The sequence below is a fragment of the Phalacrocorax carbo genome, chromosome 2 (genome assembly GCF_963921805.1).
Source record: "Phalacrocorax carbo chromosome 2, bPhaCar2.1, whole genome shotgun sequence".
In the NCBI taxonomy this organism is placed as follows: Eukaryota; Metazoa; Chordata; class Aves; order Suliformes; family Phalacrocoracidae; genus Phalacrocorax; species Phalacrocorax carbo.
In genome coordinates, this window is record NC_087514.1 from 139054449 (window position 1) to 139079602 (window position 25154).

At 38.6% G+C, this 25154-nt stretch overlaps 1 protein-coding gene across 2 annotated transcripts in view; it reads right to left on the minus strand.

The window, feature by feature from the left end:
* Positions 1 to 473: 473 nt before the first annotated feature.
* NXPH1 (neurexophilin 1) overlaps positions 474 to 25154 on the minus strand; it is a 148157-nt gene continuing 123476 nt past the window's right edge. For both annotated transcript variants that reach the window (XM_064444540.1, XM_064444539.1), the window contains exon 3: positions 474 to 2473. In XM_064444540.1, coding sequence (XP_064300610.1) covers positions 1712 to 2473 — 762 coding nt within the window. In that variant the 3' untranslated portion in view covers positions 474 to 1711. The remainder of the gene's footprint in view (positions 2474 to 25154) is intronic.

Here is a 25154-nt window from a genome sequence, read left to right on the forward strand (position 1 = left end):
ACTATACACACACATGCACAAAAAGAAAATAAAGTATATATGAAAACCATGAGCTTTTTGTTTCTAGGACAAAAATTCCCTCATACCGTAAAAAGGGATCTCTTCATTCCATAAAGAGAGATCAGTGCCTCAGAGGAGGCTAGAATTAAGGCAAAGGCAGGCATGTGTACACAGAGAGTGGCTCCATGTTTCCCCACTTCTAAACAGTAATGAATCATTTTAACTAAAGCCCTGCTCCTGTAGTTTCGTATGTGAATGGGGGCTTCCACTCAAGTTAGCAAGAGCCTTCAGTAATGAGATCTGCCTGCTAGGAACAGGGCGTGATAAATTGTTACATATTCTACATATATGTCTATATGAATTTGCGCACACACACACACACGTACATATACACACACAAACATGCACACACAGAGATTTATAAATATATGTGTATGTATATGTACATATGCAAAGAGACAAGATCGAAAGCCATGTCAGACTTGGAATGTTATCCGCTTGTCAGAACCATTTCAACTACTATCTACACAGTACATATTGAAACTCAACTTTAAGATTTTTTATTTTTATGTACAGTTCATTTTTTTTCTCTGGAAATAAAATATCTAAATACAGACAGACTGTAATGTTGTATATGTATAGCTTTCAACAATACTTTAGCTGAATAAATGCTTTGTACATAGTTCTGTCTTTTAATGGAGTTTACAGCTACATTGATAAAACGGATTCCTCATTTCCTTGATTGTTTTTAACCAATAACAAGCAGAGAGACAATTACAAGTTAATATTAATAAGCAGCTCAAATAACACCGGTTAAGTTATGTACAATACAAACCATTCATACAAATGAAGACTAGGATATTGAATTTGTTACAATATTTTGTAATAAAGATAAGACAGCCACTTATAACTTACATGTTCTCCACCAGGCATTTTCTTTCTCAGAGATCAGTTGGAGAGTTTTTAAGTAGCTTAGCTGGCCTAAACTCAACCAGGTTTAAAGAATCAGAGCTTAAAGAGTCAGAGAAACAAGAAATCAGAATGTCTGCCCACATGTAAATTCCAAATGTTTGCCCATCTTTACTAGTAACAGGCTCGCTCCATGGAAAAAGAGCCACCTAACACCACCTCGAATGTGCCTACTGTATGCTGGAAAAAAGTCACGATGCTTTGCTGTGTTCATATAGTAAGGAATACTGAACTCTAGACACACATTTCTCCCATTTTAATAAGTATTTACTCCTACAGTATTATTTACCAGTACAGCTACTCCAAGCAGTAGAATGTATGAGTGGGGATTATTGATTGGTGTATACTCAAAGGACTTTCAAAGAGATTTCCATAACAGTCTGCGTTAGAAACCATTCTCTGTCTAGTTAATCCATTTTGCTTGATGATAGATTATCCTCAAACCTTAGATATCAGACAATGAAAGCTCTCAATAGATGTGAGCTGAAAAGAGTGTGTGTCTCCGTATGTATATGGTTTTATTTCAAATCCATAGTGGTTTACAACTAGATTGATACACGGAGCTGACTGGGCAAAAATTACATTAGATTGTTTTCCGCTAACATATTTGCAGCCATTTGACATCAGCAGCAGCAGGTAGACACATTCCAGGCAATAGATGTGGCCTTCCTCCTTGAGGTTACAGCCCTGTCATATGACCTCTTTTATTCCCCAGACTTCAGTCTCAGACACATGTTGGTCTTCACCCTGATGGGAAGTAGGGTGTGTCACTGTGGTAGTTGTAATCAGGACACACCTTCTGTACTAGTTTATAATCTGTACTATAAAAGGAAATGTAAATACAGATTACTTTAAAGGGCTTGGAGCAGAGCCATGACACGTGGCTCTGGGTCTGCTCCTGATAACAGGTTTTTGAAGGGTCATAGTTGCAGAGTGTGTTCTTGGTAGCCTTGTCAACCTTTTCATACTCGATTCGACAGTTAAAGGACTTGGAATCTTTGGCATCAATCACTGTCTGTTGTGCCAAGTCAAATTCCACTATTTTTGTAGGGGGCACTAGGCTCACAGATACATTCCCTTGACCAGTGGAGTTATGCCTGAAGTAAACACTAAATGTCCCATTGCCATGGTCAACGATTTTTCCCGTTATTAACAGATTTAGCTTCACAGTCTTGATGTTGGAATGAAAATCACCCCAGCCAAACATTTTCTTAAATTTCCCAGTCTTGACAATGGGCCGTCTCTTTGCTCTGGGCCGAGGCTCTTGCAGGTCTGTGGAGTTCCTCAGCCAGTCCCAGAGATCTTGCTCAGAATAAGTTTCTGGGGCATCGTATCGCAGGTCCAAATCTGTATCATTTTCCTTTCCACGAAAAGTCTGTGACAGCAGTCGGCTGATGGACAAATCTTTGCTACTTTCTGTCCATATGTGCTTTAGTGTGGATTTGGAGCTTCCTGATTTTAGAAGTTCTGTTTTTCCTCCATTTGTTAAATTTGCACAGGTAACCTGAAAAAGAAAGAAGGGAAGAAGAAAGAAAGGATATATTGAGATATGTAATACAAATCCCATCATTCCCACTTGAGACCATAATGATCAGATTTTTTGAGAAATTAAATTATATCTCTGTACTCAGTAAAACAAAACAGAAATGTCTGTTTTCCTCTTCTTTCCAAGTAGTTATTACTTAATTCTCCTTTGCCAGTCTTTCACACTGACCTTCAGATTTAATCCCAGCCATTCACTTTGTTCTTCAGCCTACCTCTGTTATGATGCCTGTAAGTGATGAGTATGTAATGCAGTACTGCAAAAACTAAGGTACCCATCTGTGTCACCCTCCAGTCTGTATGTCGCTTTCACTGGCCATTTCTCATCTCAGAGAGAAGTACTCTTGCTTGAATGTTTTCTCTGCAAAGTGACTGTGTCTTCCACCATCAGCCACATTTATTTATTTTTGCTGTCCCAGGAGCCCACTGTCAGGGTGCTGTCTTGGTGGTGCCAGCCTGACCATGCTCAAAGTCCGTGTCGTTATAAATCTAATAATAGTAATATAATTTCCCTACTCCTTTTATGAGTACACATTGGTCTGTGTTCTTGACTGGGACCTTCAGTCACAACTACAATACAAATAATAGAATAATGAAAATTTTAATGAGTTTTGCCTAGACAACTGTACATACTGTGTGCTGTACCTCAATTAATGCAAGAGGAGTCAGCCTTTTCTTAGAGCCCCTTACAGATTAGCTACTGATGTGCCTTGCCTGTATTTATGACATGCATTTCTCCTTCCTCACTTCTTTTTTCACACCTTCCTCCCCAAACCAAAAAGTGACCTGTGCTACAGAGAAAGCCATTTGTGTATTTACAAGCAAAATAGGGCCACCAATTTAAAAGTAGTATCAAAAAAATCCTGCAAAGTCACATTTTTGAAAAAGACAAAATCTTGCACCAAGTTCCTACAAAATCATAAACTTCAGACATAGATTTTCACAGAATTTAGTGTCAGAGCAATTTGTCTTATTTATATTTTTTCTCTTTGCCTTAATTGTGTGGAAAACAGAGAACAGATGCAGCCTCGCAGCTGTCTAACATGCAGCACTGGTAGAAAGCTCTGACAGAGCGTAGCAGGGAGGGATGGAATTGCAGGGGGCAGCGGGTGGTTGGGAAGGGACAAACAACATCCTTAGTGCCGTTCCCCTTACATATTTGCACCAGGCATATTGCCACATTTCATAATAACTGGACTGCTCTGAAGAGGCCATCAAGCTTCTTATTTCCCTTTTCATGGCTACACAGTAGATTCTGATTGTGTTTGGTTTATTCCTCCGTGTTCTGGCACTGATTTACATGCTACTATTGTACTTGAAGTTATATCTTCCTCTTAACTTAAAAATGAAATGAGTGAATTCCCAACCCAGAAAACCCATTGGAAACCAGCTAGTATTTAAATCGTGGCCCCTCCCTACTGGTACAAGTGGAGATATATGTCACGGAGGATATCTATCACAGCATGGCCTTTTCATTTCCTAACAATCATGGAATTGAAGCCTGCTTTCATTAACTTCAGTACTTCTTCAAGGTCAGCTAAAGGCACATGCATAAAATCAGTCTAAATTGTCTTAATACACTGATCACATAGGAGGTATGCCCCTAGCATTTTACAGTAAACAAATAAGTAAATAAATCTGTCACATCCCACACTATACCTCCCCAGTGCATTTCAGGTTGGTGGGCCAGTAAGGGTAATAGATAAAATACATGTTTTATTTAGGATTGTGCCAAAGAAATTACTTCCTCCTCTTTTGAACAGAAGGAAAGATTAAAACACAGACTAGCATTTTGATAGCCAGTTTGTAGCTGCATCTTAACATCAACACAGTGAGCCAGGAGAGAAGCTGTAATGAAATGCACTGATGGTGCACTGGTTAATGAAGCAGCAATGAAGATGTCACAGGGAGAGAGAAAGAGGCTCAGAATATAATTTTGCTGTGGCATATGGGAAAGGAGTGCAAAATAAGAAGAGAATGTGGTGAAAAGGAAAAACGTGCCTCTCTAGCATGAATCTGTCAACCTGCTATGAATCTAAGCAGTTAGCTGGCAGAGCTAGTAGACCTGCAATCTGCAGGTATGATACAAATTGCTTACCACTATATTTTTCCTTTGCTCACAGCTTATTTTTCCTTTGTTTTCCCTTCTACATCCAATGATTTACATTTCATAGGATTACGCTGCAAGTTCCATTTAACAAGACATAGCTGTATAAAAATCTTTTAAAAGGAAGGTCTCTGTTTTTTCAGATGTATAAAACTGAATACCAAAGAAAGGAAGCAGGTATTTTCTGAAATAGTTGCTGACTGATCCAATACATGTGGGTTTTTTGAAAGCTGGTATATTTCATGGAAACGGATGATTCACATTCCATGCACGCTATACTGCTTCATACCTGCTCTAACAAATACAATTGATTGTTACTGTCATTGATTTTGTAATACCTGAAAGACTTCTGGTCATGCAGTTAGCCCAGAGACCTCTGCAATTTTCAGTGTGGGTAACTGGCTGCATTCATGATTAAAGTCCTGAACCTGCTCTCCCTGGTCAAGTGTCTGTGTAAGCACTAGAAAAAACAGCCCACAAGGGTTAATAAAAAATCTCTAGAATTCATTGTTCTTCACTAACATTTTCCAGCCAACTGCTTCTTCATATACTGTTAGTACACTATGTGCTGTAGAAAGAAGCTATATGTATCCTCAGAGACTCACACGCCCAATAATACAGAGCAATGCTGTGTAATACAATTTCTGCAAACGCAGCAGTTATTTTCACATGAAATAATCTATAATTTTGTTCAGTCTCTCTTCTTTCCAGCCACAAGACTGCAATAACAGAGGAAAGATCATGCAAATCCATGAGATTTTGCACTTTGTAGGGTGAAAACTAGCTTACTGAAACATAGCAATGCACAGAAAAAGAGCCAGTTGAAAATGGCTAACGGCGACCTAAAATACATACTAAGCAGCCCAAATTCTGTGGTGGCTTATTGTCCTCTTTCTCAAGTGTATTTGTATATAATTCAGGAACCTCCATACTGTGACTTAACAATTAGTTCACTATAACCAGAGTTCACAGACTCACAAAATAGTAGGGGTTGGAAGGGACTGCTGGAGAGAATCTCATCCAAACCCCCTGCTTGAGTAGGTACACCCAGAGCAGGGGGCACAGGAGCACGACCAGGCAGGTTTTTAATGTCTCCAGGGAGAGAGACTCCACAGCCTCCCTGGGCAGCCTGTTCCACTGCTGTCACCCTCACAGGAAAGAAGTTTTTTCCCATATTTACATGGAACTTCCTGTGTTCCAACTTGTGCCCATTGCCCCTTGTGCTGTCATTGGGCACTATTGAAAAGAGCTCTTGCTGAACAGTGTTTGCACAGCATCAAGGCCTTCTTAGTTTCTTTCTTGGCCTCTCAAGTGAATAGATTGGAGGGGTGCACAACAGGTTGGAAGGGGACACAACTGAGCAGTTGACCTGAACTAACCAAAGAGATATTCCATACCACATAAAATCATGCCTAGCAATTAAAAGGAAAAGAGGGAGTTTTAGTGGAGGTTAGCCATCTTTTCCTCAGGAACTGGCTGGGCATCGCTCTACCCATGGGATGTGGTGAGCGTTGCCTTTGCATATTTTTTTTTGTTTTATTTTCTTCTCTCTTCTTCCACTTATCCTTCACTTATTAAACTTTTTTTATCTTGATCCCCAAATTTTCTTGCTTTTTCTCTTCCTTTCCTCTTCCCCTGTCCCACTGCGGAAGGGGGAGAAGTAAGCAAGCAGCTTGTGGTGCTTAGCGTGGTGCTTAGCTGCCCACTGGGGTAAATCTACAACACCACTGCAGTGCAACGTATCAATGTTGCAGAGGGGCTGAGAAGGGGGATTTCCTCCATAACTGCATAGATAGAAGTGGTTTTCAAGGATTATGATGTCAGCAGTGTTCATATAGAACAATAGTAAGGAGCAAAAATATTTAGAAATGCTTTACAGTACTACAAATGTCAGTGGGAAAGCACTCAGTAAGCACGGCAGACTGACCTTTTTGTTCCAGTCTTGTACTTTTAATGGAAAGTATGAATTTCCACTACCTAGTAAGTTTACTGATATCAAAAAAGTACAAGAATCAGACTCCCTGGTAACTCTTTTGCAATGGAAAATGACAAATTGTTATTCCATATCTTCTTCTGCTTCTAGGAAGGAGCAAAGACACAATATACCCAAGTGTCATTAAAAAAGACACAGGAATTGATCTGTAATTCAGTTTTTACTCCATTAAAATGGAATACTCCATTCATTCTGTATCCTCCCTTTTAAGGGTGAATAATTTTTTGTTATGATGTTTAACACCATTAAATGTATTTTAATGAATATATGTAGTTCATTTAGGACTCCCTAAAGGATATGCAGTTTATTTGTCTGAAAATTTTGGAGTTCTCTGTCAAGACACCGAGGCCTGAATGCTTTGTCAGGTCAAACTTGAATATTTGGGGCAGAGAAAATAAACTCAGAAAGGGATCTCAGGAAGCCATGAAGGCCTCAAGTGGTGATTTAGGCCCTCTTCTATGTGTAAAATCAACCATGGGTATATTAACATTAACTTAAGAACAATCAATTTGAGATTTAAAAAAATAATCATTCAAAGAGGTTCAGAATGTCTCTTGATTTCTCAGCCTTTTCTTTTTATTCTAGCTCTATTACAGTTCATTACCTGTAATTACAGTACTGGTTTAGAAATTATGTATTTATTCCTCTGAATGTATGACTACTTGAAGGCAAATGAAAAGGTAAACAAACAATCTAATACTCAAGGCAGAAAACCTCTCTCTTCAGGTAAATAACTAATCAAAACCAAGATCGTTTTTGCTGGCATAGCACTATAAGAATTTGGCAGCAGTGTGTTTGCATATGGTCTGTATATAAGGATTCAGAATTTTCTTTCTTTGTTCAGGTATCTCAGATACAGCATGGGTAAAAGAGTACTGGTGGATATAACTATAATCTGGACTATTATTAAGGCAGGTCAGCACTCAGAAAATTTTAGCTGGATCCAGTTTCCCCACATTAATCCTGTTTATGTAATGGTAGAAGAAATCCTGGACCTAATTTACTGTGCTACTTCGATCAGCTTTTCTTCCTATACCTCTCTACACACTGTACAAAGTTACTGGTGGTATGGAAATATTTTACTCAATGAATAATTTCCAGAGAAGTCAGAGCCAATATTCCACAGAAATTTGACCATAAATAAAGAAAATGTGAATGAAAGTTAATGGAAGCATGACTATGTCAGGAAGGAGTAAAACACAGAAAACACTGGCACATGTTACAAACCAGTACTTCAGAAAGAGAGGACAAACATGGAAAACACTCACATTAATATTTCACCTAAACAGACCTCTCTGGTTTTGACTTCCAAGTCTTTTTGCTACATGACATGGAAAGAATAAGCATGTGGACGGGACAATCAAAAAATGCAAACTCAGAATAATCTGACAAATGGAACTGTAAATCCAGATCTACAGTGTCAAATGACAACACAAAAGAGTCTACGCAGGATTAAACCAAAGACTCATTTAGAAAAATGTCCTGGCTCCAATAGCAGTTATAAGAGATGCCTGGAAAAGAGCAAGAACGGGGCAAGCATATGACAGTCCCCTAATTTCTTCCCAGCTGTCAAACTGTAGGGGAATAGACAGGGATCGGCGACCGGGAGATCACGGGATGTGACGGAAAGATAGACTCCTCCCCATAGGAGTGGCAGGAACAGGAACCGCAAGAGCTATATAAGCGTGTGACGCAGCTAAATAGACGGACATTTTGCATCCATCATATTGATGTCTGTGCATCACTGTCCCCAGGGTGGGTAGAGCCCTGTGTCCCGGAGGTATGCGGCCCAAGATAAGTTCTCCCGTAGAAGCGTACAGCTACATCAAACATTTCTAGTTTCCTCTACTAAATATGTTTTCTGTTTATGTTTTCTGTTTCAGTAACCCTCAGTAGACTGCTCTTCTGTGTATTTGTCCACTCTCCTCCGACCCTTTGTAAACTTTTAACCTCCATAATATCCTTCAGCAATGAGTTCCACAGCTCTATTCCCTCGTACTGTTTATTTTGAACCTGGCTCCCGACATCTTCTTTGGAGAACCCTTCATTCTCCAAATGGAAAATCCAGTCTCTATCCACATTTTCCCACTTTGCTGCTATAATTCACATGTTTATTCTACATACGTCAGTGAGTGGAAAATTTCATGATTTCTAGCTACATAAAGAAGCCTACTTCTGGACCACCAGTACAAGCCTCAGCTATATTTATTCATAGTGGTAAATAAATATTGATTACTTCTGCTGCGTTTCATATCAGCCTCCTGGGTCACATGAATAATTCCTTGCATGGAAGTCTTTCCATACTTCGAATTTGCTTTGTTTCCTTCTCTGAGCCTCCGTAGTTCTACTCTCAGTTCTGTCTTTAAGATCAGGAACCTAAAATGGCACACAATATTCAGGTTGTGGCAGAACCATGGTCTTTTATGGTGGCAAATGGCCTTCTACTATTTGTTCACTCTTCTTCTCTGCTAATTCATAGAATTTTATTTTATTTTGATCACTAATGAGCACTGAACTGATGCTTGCATGGAACTGTCATAACCCCAAAATCTCAACCCTGCAATTTTTCTGTAGATCTACCTTAGGATTCATAAAGATCAGCTTAGTACTATGAACTGTGCTCAGCTCAGCTTTAAATTCTGTATTTTTCTTGTTTTAATCTATGAGATATTGTGCTTGTTCCAAATGGCCCTTGTTAAAAAGAAAATGTGGCTACCTGAGCTTTTTTCATCATTCACGCAACAGGCGTTATGTAAGACCAGAAGCTGATATAAATTCAGCTAACGACAGCTGTTACAAATTCAGTGAAATTTAACATCATTTAAATTAGAGTGCCTATATCAGTTGATATCTGTTTGAGATCTGACTAAGAATCAAAGACTAATTAGAAAATTTGTATCCACGGAAAGATGAGGACACTAATAAAAGAGTAGAGACACTGCTTTGTTTAGAGACATAATTCTTAACAGTTGTTAATCATAAAATATTAAGATATTGCAGTGGGCTGTTCTGCAAAAGAAAAATAACTACCACAAGTTACAGCTTTGCAGTGCTCCTCTACACAATGTAAGTGTATAACTAAGTCTGAAAACTAGCAAGTCTCAAACAATTTTCAGGAAATGCAAAGGTGATAAAACTCCTTTAATAGTTTTCAGTGAGAATACTTAAGAACTACCATGTCAAATTTTGCTTTAGTGTCCTTTCCCTTGCATTCATGTTGACACCCTCAGTAAGTTTGAAGATGACACCAAGTTGGGTGGGAGTGTCGATCTGCTCGAGGGTAAGAACTCTCTACAGAGGGACCTGGACAGGCTGGATCGATGGGCCGAGGCCAATTGTATGAGGTTTAACAAGGCCAAGTGCCAAGTCCAGCACTTGGGTTACAACAACCCCATGCAACGCCACAGGCTTGGGGAAGAGTGGCTGGGAAACTCTCCAGTGAGAAAGGACCTGGGGGTGTTGGTTGACAGTTGGTTGAACATGAGCCAGCGGTGTGCCCAGGTGGCCAAGAAGGCCAACAGCATCCTGGCTTGTATCAGGAATAGTGTGGCCAGCAGGAGTAGGGAAGTGATTGTGCCCCTGTACTCAGCACTGGTGTGGCTGCACCTTGAATATTGTGTTCAGTTTTGGGCCCCTCACTACAAGAAGGACATTGAGGTGCTGGAGTGTGTCCAGAGAAGGTCAACAAAGCTGGTGAAGGGTCTGGAGAACAAGCTTTATGAGGAGCAGCTGATGGAACTGGAGTTGTTTAGTCTGGAGAGGAGGACGCTGAGGGGAGACCTTGTCGCTCTCCACAACTACCTGAAAGGAAGCCGTAGTGAGGTGGGAGTTGGTCTCTTCACCCAAGTTACTAGTGATGAGAGGAAATGGCTTCAAGCTGCATCAGGAGAGGTTTAGACTGGATATTAGGAAAAAATTCTTTACTGACAGACTGGTCAGGCATTGGGACAGGCTGCCCAGAGAGGTGGTGGAATCACCATCCCTGGAGGTATTCAAAAAACATGTAGACATGGCACTTTGGAACATGGTTTAGGAGGCATGGTAGTATTTGGTTGATGGTTGGACTTGTTGATCCTAGAGGTCTTTTCCAACCTTAATAATAATATGATCCTATGATTTTATGATTCTATGACTGCAGGCTAAGCTCTGACACTGCCACAAGCCCTGTGAATATTTAACAGACTGATGAAAGAAAGTAACAGCCTCCTACCACATCTTGGGAAAGGGTCAGAACATGTTCTGTGCAAGCCCAGTCTATGATCTAGGATGGGAATCACCTCACTGATCACTGCACTCGTCTGGAATGCAGGTCTTAGGTCTAAACTCTTCATCTAGGCTTATTGCATAATCAGCATAGAGAGAGAAACATAATGAACTACCTGTTTTCTCTTCATTAGCTATTGATGAACCTTCAAGGACTGAATAAATGCTCTTCATCTAGATGCCTAAGGGTAAGCAAGAAAAATTTGACTTATGGTGCAAAGTTTGCCCTGGAGAGAATACCATGGAGAGAACACAAAGGCTACAGGCTGGAAGCAAGACAATGATTGCTCTATCTAAACGCTTTCTGAAATGCTCTAGTCATGTTCAAGGCCACTGCTCCCTGCACATCTGCAAGCATTCTCAAGCTTGTGCTGTTATACAGCAAGGTGTGCAGACTTGCTCATATTCCTCCTCCCTCCTCTTAGATACAGGAAATTTCCCATATGGAGGTTTCCTTTTGGAAACAGTGTAGCTTTGTACTATTCTGTTACATTGTGGGTTTAATTTAATCATACAAATAATTTTCACATGTATTTAGAATCTGAAAAACAAGTCTTCTTGGGCCTGTTTTCATGAATGACTAGAAAAAATGTTTAGTAAGCAGGCATTTAAGAAGTGTTTAGTCGCCTAAAGATACAGATAGGCACTTGAAATCAGACTTAGTCTGTAATTATGGAGACATTTCTTCAGGAAGCAGTGCCCTAACTGATATTTTTATTCTTTCTCCTTTTCCTCTGCTTCACTCTGCCAGTGCTGATCTCTCAGCTGAAGCAGTATAGCTCTTCATAAGAACCTATGGCTTTCTTTTTCCTCTCACAAACTTCCAGAGGGGAAGTCGGACACAGTGTTAAACATCCAGGCTCCTCTAAGTGCCTGGAGAAACCTGGGAACTTTGAACCAGGAATCAAAACCACAGATCTACAGTAGGAAGCCATGAAAAGCCAGCCCTAAGAAATGTTCAATCCTGTTCCTGGAAATCAGGGGTGAAGACAAGCCCTGCTGTCACTCCTGTCTTTCAAAGAAGGAATCTCATTGTTTTTCTTTCAAAAAGTTAGCTCTCAGAGAAAAGGGAAGTGATCTCAATTGACAATTTAATTTAAGAGCTTGAGGACATTAGCAAGTCAAACCAAAAGTCCATCTAGTCCTGTACAACGTATCTAACAATGGCTAAAAAAATATTTTTGTCAAAGAATTCAAAATCAGGGAAAGTTTATACTATTTCTACTAGAAAATCTTTTCCATCTTTAAACCTTTGCAGATCAAGAACTTGTTAATCTGGATTTGTGGCTATGAATTCAATAACCTTCAACAAATGTAATTTACAAGATCTTGCTTGTCTCTGAAACTTCCAGCATCTGAAACACCCTGTGACCAGTAGTACCACTGCTTTAATTTCAGACTTTCGGAGGAACCCTCTCCTCCTGTTTGTTTGAACAAGTGACCTCCTAGCTTCATTTGATGCCACCTAAATTCTTGTCCAGCAGGCCAAAACAAAATCTAGCATAGCAACAGCATTTTTCCTCTGGGGTTCAGACAGAAGCTCCGTGCCTGGAGGCTCAGGCCAAGCAGAGCTGTAAAAGTTTATGGTTGGCACTAGGGAAGATTCCAGATCAAAAAAATGACATGCTGTCTGAGTGACAGGTACTTCCAGAACTAGGCAGCTCCAAAGGTAGTAGTCAAGGGGCAACACAACAAAACTGTATTTCTGGAATATATAGGAAATATGGACTCTCTTGACTTAATTTATGGGCCAAGTCCAGACCTACCACTAAAGCCAATTTTAAAAATCCGAGAAGAACAGAAGGATGAACGTAGTGTGGTATTATGTAGTTTGTTTTCATTTTCTTGCCTACTTAGGGCAGAATGGAAGGTTGTTTGGTTTGTAAAACATCATTTCTCTTTCAATTTAGAAAACATTATGCTATCCCATATAATAGACTGTGAACTGAAGGATCAAATGAGTTACAATACACTATGATTTTAATTTTTTTTTTACAATTTACAATTACACATTACAATTTTACAGCTTTCTGCTTTTTGCCTTAGAAGTGCAGGAATTCAGCCCAAATATTTCTAACAGCAGAAATGCAAGTGAATTTAAAAAGATTTGGGAAAGGATCGAAATATAAACATATGAAATATCCTATTAACTCTTGCCCTATGTTTTACATTTTTAGAAAGAATTTAAACTAAATTCTTGAAGCCTGCTGCCTATGTTGTCATTAAAGATTTTTTACTTCAGTGGATTATGACTTTTAAAAATTCACCCCATCTCTGTTCAGCAGGGGATTAAACTTCCATGGAATAAATTAAAGTGGGTTAAAAATGTCTAACAGAGTTTTAAGGCTCCTGTATTATACCAGTATCACAGAGTGCTTCTAACTTTGAAATGAAAGTCTAGCTAGGTAAATAAATTTTGTCAAGGATCTATTGTTCTCATTCCACATTCCTATAAGCCTTCTTTTATTAATATTGGTTTGCCATTTTCTGCATACATGTAGAAAGTAATATTAAATAAAATTAAGTTTTATATGAAAGGCCACAGAGCAACATTTTAATCAAAATTTGCACTGTAGTTTGGTTTACATATAACACACTGAAGAAAATGTTCATTTTCTTATGGCTAGACGTATCTTCTGAAGAAGGTGAAAAAGACCATAATGTGTTTCACACTGGTTAAAAAGAGGATATCCCAGTACTATATAATGGAGGAAGCCACTGTGCACTATTAACATGCTTTATTAATACTACTTATTTTCTAGATATAGTTTCCAATTATCCACTGTTGATGGAAAAGTTTAATAAAATTAAATATTCCCACATTTTACCTGAATCTTTTTTTACTAGTGTCTTATACTATATTTTTCCAAAGAAAAGCGTTAGAATGTTGATACACATGAGTAATTTTCTACATAGGTATTCATGGGTGTGTTCTAGAAACCTGAATCTGAACAAAGATGACTTGTGAGGAGATTTAACTCCCACTGATGTTGGCACAGTGTACATTTCCACACAAAGAAATTGTGTATCTGTATGAGACTCTCATGAAATACAAAAAAGGGCTTGCACATGTATATGAAATTCTACTGCAGAAATACAGATTCCTTTCATAAAAATTGCCTGTTGTTCACTATGAGTTATCCATTTATTCCAAACAGATGAATACTTCAGAAAGACATTTTAAAAGCACAGAGGGAGCCATTCCACAATTCAATAGAAGTTTGGCATATCCCTGCTAACTTTAATGCCTTCATCTTCACCTTATGTCCTTGCCAGATATGCATACTGACCTCTCAGAAGTCTTCTATGATCACAGAGAAAAGGTTTTCTTCTCTTTGAATTTCAGCAAGAAGCAGCAATATATTCCCTTTCTAACTGTGTTTGTTTAATAGGCATTGATCATTCATTCATTTGGCCAATGGATATCAAAATCTATTAAAATCCATCTCTGAGGAAAGAGGTGTGTTTCTTTAATGTTGTTCTGGTAAGGAAGGGGAAGATTAAACAGCTATTTTATTTCAAGGGTACTCAATTTTTATTTATATTTTCTTGGTGGTTTTGTCAAGGTCTGCTAATTCCTACATGGGTCTGCTCAGCAGTAAGCAGTACGTGGACACTGGCTCTGCTGGTCAAGCCAAGTGCTGCACATTGCTTTCCTGGCTATGACATACACAAACACATTGCAATGCTCCCAAAGTGCAGAGACATCAAAGAAATACAGATTGTCCCATCGGAAACTAGGAAACACCACATGTTACATATTTATGAGATCCAGGCAAAATTTATCCTTGATCCAAATCTGAACAGTACTCTACCATCGGTGTACATTTGCTCAGTCAGGATGAAGGGACACCAAGTAGCCTCAGAAAAAGTACTACCCCCATTTGCTTACCTAGCTGGTCTTTCTGTGACTGTGGACTCAGGTATCAAAAGAGACATATTGTGCCAGTAAGAGGAATACAGTTACAGAGTACTAGAATGGGATACTCTACACCAGTTTCTCTACCTCTCATAAACTAGTAATATTCATTCAGTATGGTACTTCTCTGCAGTGATTATCTGTGAATTTGCACAGACCAGTTTTTAGGTCTATGGTACTTTCTGAGTTGATCCAAACAGACGTTGTGAGGGAACCTAGCACAGCCAAATAAAACAGAATAGAATACCCAATAGAAAATCAACATTGTCTGTGACTGATAGTAGTCTTTTATTCTCTTCCTGCAATAGTATCACACCTAATTAAAAGTGAAAATTAATAGCCAGCAGGATTAATCAAATTCCATATGCAAATATCTGGCTCTGGTCCAATTGCTAGTAATATCACTAAGGTCATTAATTTAAATCGAGATGAGTTAAGAGTCCTTTGGGCATTGACACATAAGTTGAAGGAGGTTATTCATTGCTAAGTTTTTCACACTGAAATGAAAAACTTAAGAAGAAAATACGTGAACATTGCTTCAGCACACCAATTTCTAGGATAATGAGCAGTGCTGTGAGCTTGCCTGTGGAGGACCATGAATCCCTCTCCTGTAACATACAGTAATTCTGATGCATTGCTTTAAGTTCTTATTAAGATGTACTGAAGCAAGTTTAATACCAGATAGTTCAAGGTCTAGTAAACTGACATCTTTGGGATTATTTTATGCCTGCTGACTTCTGCTGAGCACCTTCAAATTACAGAAAGACTTTTCTATTTTTAAACAAAACTTGAGTACCAGTATCATAAACCCTTCAGAGAATTTTCCAGTCTTGAGAAAAGGCCCAAACATTTTCACTTAGCAAGAAATATTAACTCAGCATACAAACAGAAATACTGGAGCCCTAGAGCACTAGTTATACCAGTGCAAATACAGCGCATTCTCAGTTTACCATCTCTTCAGCTCACCTCAGAATTAGCTCCAGTGTCTTGATTCATAACTGCATTTCTAGGCAGAATGACTAGAAGAAATGTCGTCTTTAAAGGCAAATTATAATGGAGTGCCCTACACCTATGAACTTTCTCCAAATGCTGATGGCTGAAATATTTTAAGTTGCATAGTAACAGAATGACTGCAGAGTAATAAAGGAGCAATGGCATTATATTACTTTTCCTACATAAAGAATAAAAACATAAAATTTATTATTCTGACCTTGTACCTCAAGGACTTCTCAAGTATGTAAAACAATTTAACTGGCCTATCAAAATGGACTTAGACTAATGGGAATCCTGCAAAGTATGGTTTCCAGAAGTTTTTTGAAATTTAAAGAAAACACTGGAGTCCAAAAATTAGGCTGGAATCCTTACAAGTTTGGGCTTTAGTACTTACTCAACAGCATGTTTGCATATTCTTAAAGTATAACAAATTCAGGCTTCAGAGAGAATCAGGCATTAATGGTCCCAAACCTGCATGAGTCAGGAAATGCAGTGGTACTGAAAATGGACAGAGAAACAGCAACTTGTCATACCAAGTTCCAGAAAGCTTTCATCTTTTTTGACTGATACTTGGAGTCCATTCTGCTTTGACCTCAGACTATTCCAAGCATCACCACCTTGACCACACTGAATTATTTGGGCCAATTCTATCTGCAGTTCTATTTGTACATCTCTTGCATGAATAAGATTTCAATAGAGTGATTCAGACAGAAATTAAGTTCTTTGCCTTTCAGAGAATACACATTTCTTCAAAGATAGGACAAGATCACCATATATTAATATATTCCTGTGTCTGCCCAAAAAGGCAAATAACTTTTTTCCATTGTTTCATCCTCTATATCTGTGTGGCTGAGCAGCAGCACAAAACAATTTAACCTTAGCAAGCAAATTTCATTTGTTACCTGCCAAATGCTGATACAAAAGATAACTATGAAAAAGCAATAAAATCCTCATTCTAAGGCAATAGGTAACATGCCTTTGCTATAATATACCTGCTAAATAACATTCAATGAACTCATAAAACCATTTAATTTAAATATAAATGCTTAGCAGTTCCATTTTTCAGGGAGTAAATGACACTTTTGCTTGTGTCTCTTTGAAATGCATTTGCAGAATAGACGTCCTTTCAAAACCCACGCCTAGGGTTATATATTATCACTATTACTGCAATGCTCGCAGACCACCCTGTGGTCAGGGTTAGGGTATACTAGAAACTAAACATATACAGTCACTGCCCTAAAGAGCTTTCCCACTGAAACAGATTTGGCAAAAGCAAAGCTAAAAGAAGAAATGTTGCTGATGTCCTAACTCAGTTGCAGAGCTAAACATTAGTATAAATCTCTGGACTTTTCTTTTCAATATCATATCCAGGATGTACCAAAAAACATTGATTCCAATAACTGGTTGAGATATAAAATGCCACTAGCTGTTTTAAAAATTATGCAGGCTCAAGGAAACAAAGCCAGCTCAGAACTGAGTCACGTTATTGAACTCACTAAGTCCATGTCATCAAGAAGCCTGAAACCCACTCGTAGAGCATTCAGAGGTCCCAGTTTTCTCCAGGAGCAGGGTCACCTGCCCTCTGTAGTGAGAAATGTTTGATTTGTTCCTCTGTTAAAAATGACAGTGAAAGTAATCATACAAATATAACCTGTCTTCCAAAATGTGAATCCCTTAATTCCCTCTTCATCCTTCAGCTGTCAGTTAACAACAGCTCTGGATAGTCCATAAGCTACCTAGTGAATAACAAGAATATTTATGATTGTTTTGAATTTACTTAATAAAATTCTAATTATATAATTTTTATAAACTTACTGGAAACCAGTAACAAACCCAGGTCCTGCAACTGGGTCACGGCAACCCCAAATATCAGTACAGGCTGGGGGATGAAGGGATTGAGAGCAGCCCTGCAGAGAAGGACTTGGGGGGTACTGGTGGATGAAAAGCTGGACATGAGCCAGCAATGTGTGCTCACAGCCTAGAAAGCCAACCGTATGCTGGGCTGCATCAAAAGAAGCGTGTCCAGCAGGTTGAGGGAGGTGATTCTGCCCCTCTGCTCTGCTCTTGTAGACCCCACCTGCAGTACTGCGTCCAGCTCTGGAGCCCTCAGCACAGGAAGGACATGGAGCTGTTGGAGTGGGTCCAGAGGAGGGCCACAAAAATGATCTGAGGGCTGGAGCACCTATCCTACGAGGAGAGGCTGAGAGAGTTGGGGTTGTTCAGCCTGGAGAAGAGAAGGCTGTGGGGAGACCTTATTGCGGCCTTTCAGTAGTTAAAGGGGGGCTATAGGAAGGATGGGGGCAATCTCTCTAGCAAGGCCTGTAGAGAAAGGACAAGGGTTTTAAACTAAAGGAGGGTAGATTTAAACTGAATATAAGGAAAAAATTTTTTACAAAGAGGGTGGTGAAACACTGGAACAGGTTGCTCAGAGAGGTAGTGGAGGACCCATCCCTATAAACATTCAAGGTCAGGTTGGGTGGGGCTCTGAGCAACCTGATCTAGTTGAAGATGCCCCTGCTCACTGCTGGGGGGTTGGACTAGATGACCTCTAAAGGTCCCTTCCAACCCAAACCATTCTATGATTCTTTGATTCTATTAACATCTTACTCACCTGATTCAAGCTATTTGCTTTTTAGATTGTTTTCTTTCTTAATTTGCTGTACAGATAACTAAGACCAGGCGCTGTAGGGCAGCAAGAAAAGTCCAGTGGTACTTATTACAAGATCTTTTAGGCATTTTATCTGCCCCATGAAAATTTCTTATGCATTCATTTTACAGATTTTATTGCTAAAATATGGAAGTATTTTCATCTAGTAGAATCCAGTAATGTCCTGGATGAATTAATAGAATAGATTTTCCGTTAATTTCAGTTTTTCCGTGCAGAACAGCATATATACAGATTTGGTCTAAAAGACATCATGTTTACAAGAAAGACATTCTATCACTCACCAGTTGCAGGATAGTATGAGAACAGCAAGCTTTGGAATTTAGAGTTTTGCTATATCATGGCAACCTAACCAAATGCCTGAAGCCTAAGCCCCAGCCCAAAACCCTAACTCCTCATTCTAAGCCCCTGATATTCAAACTCCTACCTAACCCTAACTCTAACCTCTTTGGTGCTCAAGAATATGAATAAGGGCAGTAGTTGTATGTATTATGCACATAATTTAACTATGACATACTTTCCCTAAAACTTCTCATGCATTTTCAAGTATGATCGTGTACTTTGAGTAAGAATCAGTTCCTTTGCCAGCATCATTGACTACCACTTAACTAATTTTTTAGCAGATCCGTGTCAGATTAATCCATCTGAGGACTGACCACATGTATTTAAAATCATCAGAAAACTGTCAGTTTTAAATTGCAGGTTCTTCTGCATTCAGAGCACTTAAAATAATCTTCAGCTGTATTTGTGGTCCAAAATATGCTTTGATATCGCTCATGATGAAAGATTTCCAAATATATCAACAGAACACAAAAAGCTGAGGCAGAGAGACTGCAATTTTCCAGCTTGCCCTTCAGTCCGAAAATGACAGTACTTCTTGTTATGGGGAATGGCAGTAAGGGCTGCATGGCAGTCTCTGTGCCTGTTCAATTACTGCCCATTCTAATCAGATTGCCAGCAAGGGATCATTAGGAGTTTGGTGTTTATCATGTAAAATATCTACTAGGAATTGGATTTTGATCATCACTTCATTTTACATCTGTTTCCCACTAACCAATGGAACAAAAGAGTGTTAATCACTCTTGACCTTTCCTGGATTTGAACTAGTAACTTAATTGCTAATCCCTACTGAGGGACTCTGAAGTACACTCTAGAGCCCCTGAGGCACGCAGCTTGACCCCCTCTGTTCAACATTAGTTTTACCCAATCTCATCATCAAGAATATGCTCAGACTTGACAATGTTAATTACAACTTTGGCCATAGTTTCCAGACGAAGTATAGATGAAACTGTCTAAAGAGAATCATTTGAAATATCTGCCGAGCTCTAGGTGATTCTACAGGAATCAAAAAGTATCTCCATCCAAGAAGATCTTGCAGACTCATGCTACTGCACTGTCAGTTTGCTCCTAAGAAATGCCCAACTTCTGGCAATTAGAATTCTTAAGGAGCTGGGTGAAAATCTGTTAGTTTTGGCTTGTTTCAAAATCTTCACCCAGATGGTAATATAATTCCAAACCAGCTGAGATTCACTTTGTGTTGAATTTCATTGTAAAAAAGGATCATACAGCAAAGAGATGAACAAAAGGTTTTCCTCTCCTCAAATTTCAAGCTACAGCATGAAGAGCATTTTCTTTGAGGTTTTTTTTCTGAATATGATTAGCTTATTCTAAGTTCCCTATCTCCATATCTAATCTTTTTCCTTGGTTATTTTCAAATTTACATTCAATTATATTTCAGACTCACATTTACCAAGTTTGAGAGAACAAACATAGAGACAATATGGTCTTCCATGTACTCAGGTCTTGTAGCAAAGCTTAAAACCGGAATAACATGGGGTTCTACCTGCACATTGTCTGCCAGATTAAAATGCCATTAAACTAGTATTCATTTTCCTGTAAATGCCAGTGCCTATTACTGTTGTAGTTTGTCACATAGGTTCATGCTTCTTATGCATGTATGTCAATATATATTACTTTTTTGCAAGATTTAAATTATATTTGTAACTAAGCCTAGAAACACATTTCTGGTTTAAGCCTGTCTGTTGAAGAATTCTCTATATGGGTTACATTTAGTTTTCTGTAATGCTCAGAGCACATCATCATTGCAAACTGGAAAACAGAACCTACATCCCTGAGACCATACTGATTTAATATCTCAGAAAGAAATACTAGCAAGGTCCCTCAAAGCAGACAAACTGTGTGGACATGATGCTGCACAGAAGTTAATTAGACCCATCTATTAGCAGAGTTTATTAATCTGTGCTGAGCTGATGCAGCTCTATGCTTCCTGGTTCAGGAGATTGCTTGTACAGTTCTAGCTCATAGGTCTGCACTGTATTTGTAGTACAGTATTGGCAGAGCCCTAATTTCCTTCATTTTTATCCACTGAAAAATGTGAATCTTCCAAAAACGATACAAATCACAGTATTTGTATGCATTCACTGGAGTGAGTAATTTCCTGTATGAACTGAGTTAAGACCAAAGCTTCCTGAAGCCGGTTGCACAATGACGTCAGAAGGCACTAGGTAGCTCACACAGAGGTACACATTGAAAGGTACTTCCCATTTTGATGGGCTACCAGCTGCTCAGGTTGCACCTCAAGGGACAAAAAGAGAGCATAGGGTTTCTAGTGTAGAAATAAAAACAATTTACAGTTCGAGTTGACTGCACTTTAGTAGAGTTACTCCAGAACTACAGTGTCATGAATGACATCCTAATCTGCTCCACACAGTTACTGAATAGCCCAGTCAATATCAACTTACTGAACTGGGTAATTAATGTTTGTCATGACTGAGAATATTTTCCCTTTCCCGCTGTCTTGGTGGTACTGGGAAAGGCCTATATAGGTAACAAAAATTATTTTTAAGTTAATATTTTTGGCAATTTAAGCCAAGAAAGGAAGAAACCTGTGTCACGAGTCTTGCCCTAAGGTCTCACATGAGGGTCCCAACAGAAAGTTGAGTGAGAAGGTATGTTTTGTGTTGTGTTGGAAATATTTCCTTGACTAGGAATTTTCAAACTTTCATATAACAAATCACACACTGATCCCTCTTAAGTACTTCAATGAACCAGCAAAGCACAGCAAAAGCCACAAAAAGACTCAGGACTTTTGAACCATTCCCAGCCCTCCTCCTGTTGCTGCAGCTCCTCCAGGAAGGCAGCTTGCCAGCTTCCTCAAACAAATCCCCTGCACGAGGGGACTGAGGTATTGGATGGACTCAGTGAACAGGAACTTGTGGCCAGCATGCCAGGCCACCTGTTCTAGGGGGGAATCAAGCCATGTAGAGGGGTTGAATTCAATTTCCTTAGCAATTCTCTTTACAAGGCGTCCCAGGATTTATCAAATCTCTGCCACCTGGAGAAGCTCTCTTTGTGTCTAGTAGAGAGAGGGAACAATAGAGCAGAATGCATGTTTCCCCATCCCCATACCAGACTGACATTGGAAACCCCTAAGTAACTGCCACAAATCCCACAATGGAAATACACATATTTCCTGGGAAGAAGATGAAGAAACTTCTGACAGATTAAAAAATAAATAAATAAAACATCATTAGTTTCTGTGAAAATTAATTAAAACTTCAGGGGACTGAAATAGTGAAACAGCTATAGTTACTCCAGGGAGATGTTTCTATCCATTGTTCTCTCATATTATTTACCACACTAAGGCTCAGGTGTTTACAGGAACTTAAAAACATTCACCAGCAAACCCTCTTCTTCTTAGTTATTAATATAGTAAAAAGACAATGATCTCAGCAACATATCAACAGCAAATTATGCCACAGAAAAATACATATGAAAACCACTTTCCTTTACATTTCAACATACAAAACAGTAAATAATTCTGCCTGTATTTGGGGAAAATATTTAAATGATTCATTGCTAGTATTGACCATTTATTAAATGTAACATGAAATATATTTATTGACATGAATTTTGTTATACTGTGAGAACACAATATAAAAATAATATCCTGTTCAAATACAGCATTTTTCCTTAAAGATGTCAAAGAACTTCACAATAGAATCAAGTCAGTCTACCACATAAGAATTATTACAATCTTTAAAAATTATAAATGGCAAAACCAAAGTACTGAAAGTTACACAACTTCCTTAAGGGAACCCAAAATTGCTCTCGATGCCGCTTGACTGCAAAATTGTAGCATCACCAAAAATCAATCCAAGAAGAATCAAGGACAGTTACATTGCATTTTTGATGGGGGTATTAATGCAAGTGTGGTCCTAGCAGAAAAGAACAGGCAAAAGAATCTGTTTAAGTGGAATCAATTTTAAGCTAATAAATATCTGCTTTCATCAGAAATTCAGGAAATAATTGCAAGACTAAAAATACAAAGTACAAATAACTAATAGCATATTTTGAAAGGAAATGTGTACATTGAAAACCAAATGATGCAATTTTTTTCTTCCTGCATTGGGCATATTCTACCTGAATTGGGCATAATGAAAAATAAGACAAAACAGACAAGAACACAAAGCTTCCCAGTACTGGTCCATCACTGGCAAAGTTGCAGAGAGAAATGAAGGTTTATAGTTGCTGTGGACCCGTGTGACACTTTCTGGAGAAGCAAGCTTTTTATTCAGAAGAGGAACAGATGTTTTGGCAGATAGCATAGAAAGAATCCTGTCAGAGACTATAAACTAGGCTTGAAGGGAAGAAAAAAAGAGTGTGGAAAAAATGTGAAGTATAAAACAAAAGAACCAAAATGACATGGATAAAATAGAAATGCAGAAAAAAGACAAGGGCTTTGTTAAAATTGAAAAGAGAAAGTAAATGTGCTAAACTCCTTGTAACTTTGGAAGAAGTTTTAAGGCAAAAAAAAAGAAAAACTTATCTCTCTTCCACTGACACAGCTCATTGCAGCATGAAACTGGGAGATTAATTTTATAACTGCAGACAGAAATCAAATAAAAGGAAGAGTCAATGCCCTTTTTAAGCATCAGTAGAGAAAGATCACAAGTACACAGCCAATATTAAAATGCAGCCAAGTTTATGGCCAACATTTAAGTAGATTTGTACTGGAAGAACAAAAAATAACCAACTGTGTAAACAGAGATGGGTGTACTACCATCACCTGCCCCGCACCCAGAAGTTTTTCATTTGTTTGCAATAAAAAAGCTCCTTCTGAACCAAACAAATGTGTTTAAGAAGATTTTAAACTCATGAAGCCAATTTTTATTAATACCCTTAGTCTTGATAAAGAGCTTTGTCAAGAAATTCTCAGCCTACTCCATTCTGAAATCTACTGCTGCTGGACAACAACATTTAAAAATATTTAAAAATATCCTCTTTAACCTCCAAGAATAGCCTTTTCTGAGAAACATGAAGGAAGCTGGTATCAAGGTAGCAAAGCCAGTTAGACAGGGCTCAGTCTTGCCATCGGCTAAGAGCTGAAGATAACGTGGCACATCTTGGTACAAATATCTAAGTTGCAATGAAATGTGGCCACATGCGAGGTGCACTCCCAGCTGTGCATCTACTGTGATCACACTGATACTTAAACAAGTAGTCATACAGGGTTCAGATACTGTATGTTAGCTGCTCCATAAGAGCCCACACACCTGTCCTTAACATGTAGTAAACTCAAGGTAGGTCAAGATCACTTGTGCATAAACAAAACCAAAAAGTTTCACAGTGAAAAAGAAAGAGCATAGATTTTTATTACAGAATATCCAAGATCACACCTTAACTTCCACTGCAATAAGCTTCCTACACCCTAAAATGACACTAGCTGGCCAGCAAGAATGCAGCTTAAGGCACAGTTCCTGAAGATATCTTAAAATGAAAGACTACATTTAGTGTTTAATAATATCTATTTCTATGAGAGACCCATACAGTAACACTGACTAGAGAAAGAATTAGAAATATAATATCACAATGAATGTGTTACACACTCTTCTCTTTTGGATTGTAACCCCTATATTAAGTCATCAAAGAGGTGCCATTTCTTGAACAGCAAGAAATAGGATATGTCTGTAGAAAAAAGACACCATAAGAAAATTTACAGTCAGAGGAACGTACAAGGAAGAGCAACAAGGAAATTAATACAAAGTCCCAGTAAAGCTGAGAGAAAGAAATAAGAAGGTTCACCTGGATAGAAAATTGACCATACAAGCACTTTTTCACATTCCATATGTATTTCCGTCAATGGCTTCCATTTAAAATGTTCTCAGTCTTCATTAAAAACCGGATTTTTCTGTCTGATGGACATGAAAGCTCAAATTCACTTCTGCAAATTAACTGCTTCATACATCAACAATTACGTGCAACGTTATTGCTGGAATTGTATCCTAGCTTACAATTTGATTATTATGGTACATCAGGGAGAAGACAATGGACCTTGCTCTGCCACAGCTACATTTTTATTGACTCCACAGTACTGAATGGGGAAATTTCTTTTTGTCAGCAAACTAAGATGGTCTGACTTGGAAGATTCAAAGGGTGCAGGTCTGGCATCAGTGATCAGTTCATCTTTGCAATGGCAATGGGATGGCAAAAAGTATCTGCTTAGTCTAGGAAGCTACTGGAACTATTTAGAAGCAGAAGCCAAAATGTTTATGCCAGAAACATTAAGGGATGGCAAAGCAGCAGACTTTTGCCAGCTTTTTCTCTGGGAAGAATGTGCTGCTTCATGAACAGGGAGACTTCTTGCACTCTCACCACCAACCCACTACAGCATTTCCAGCCT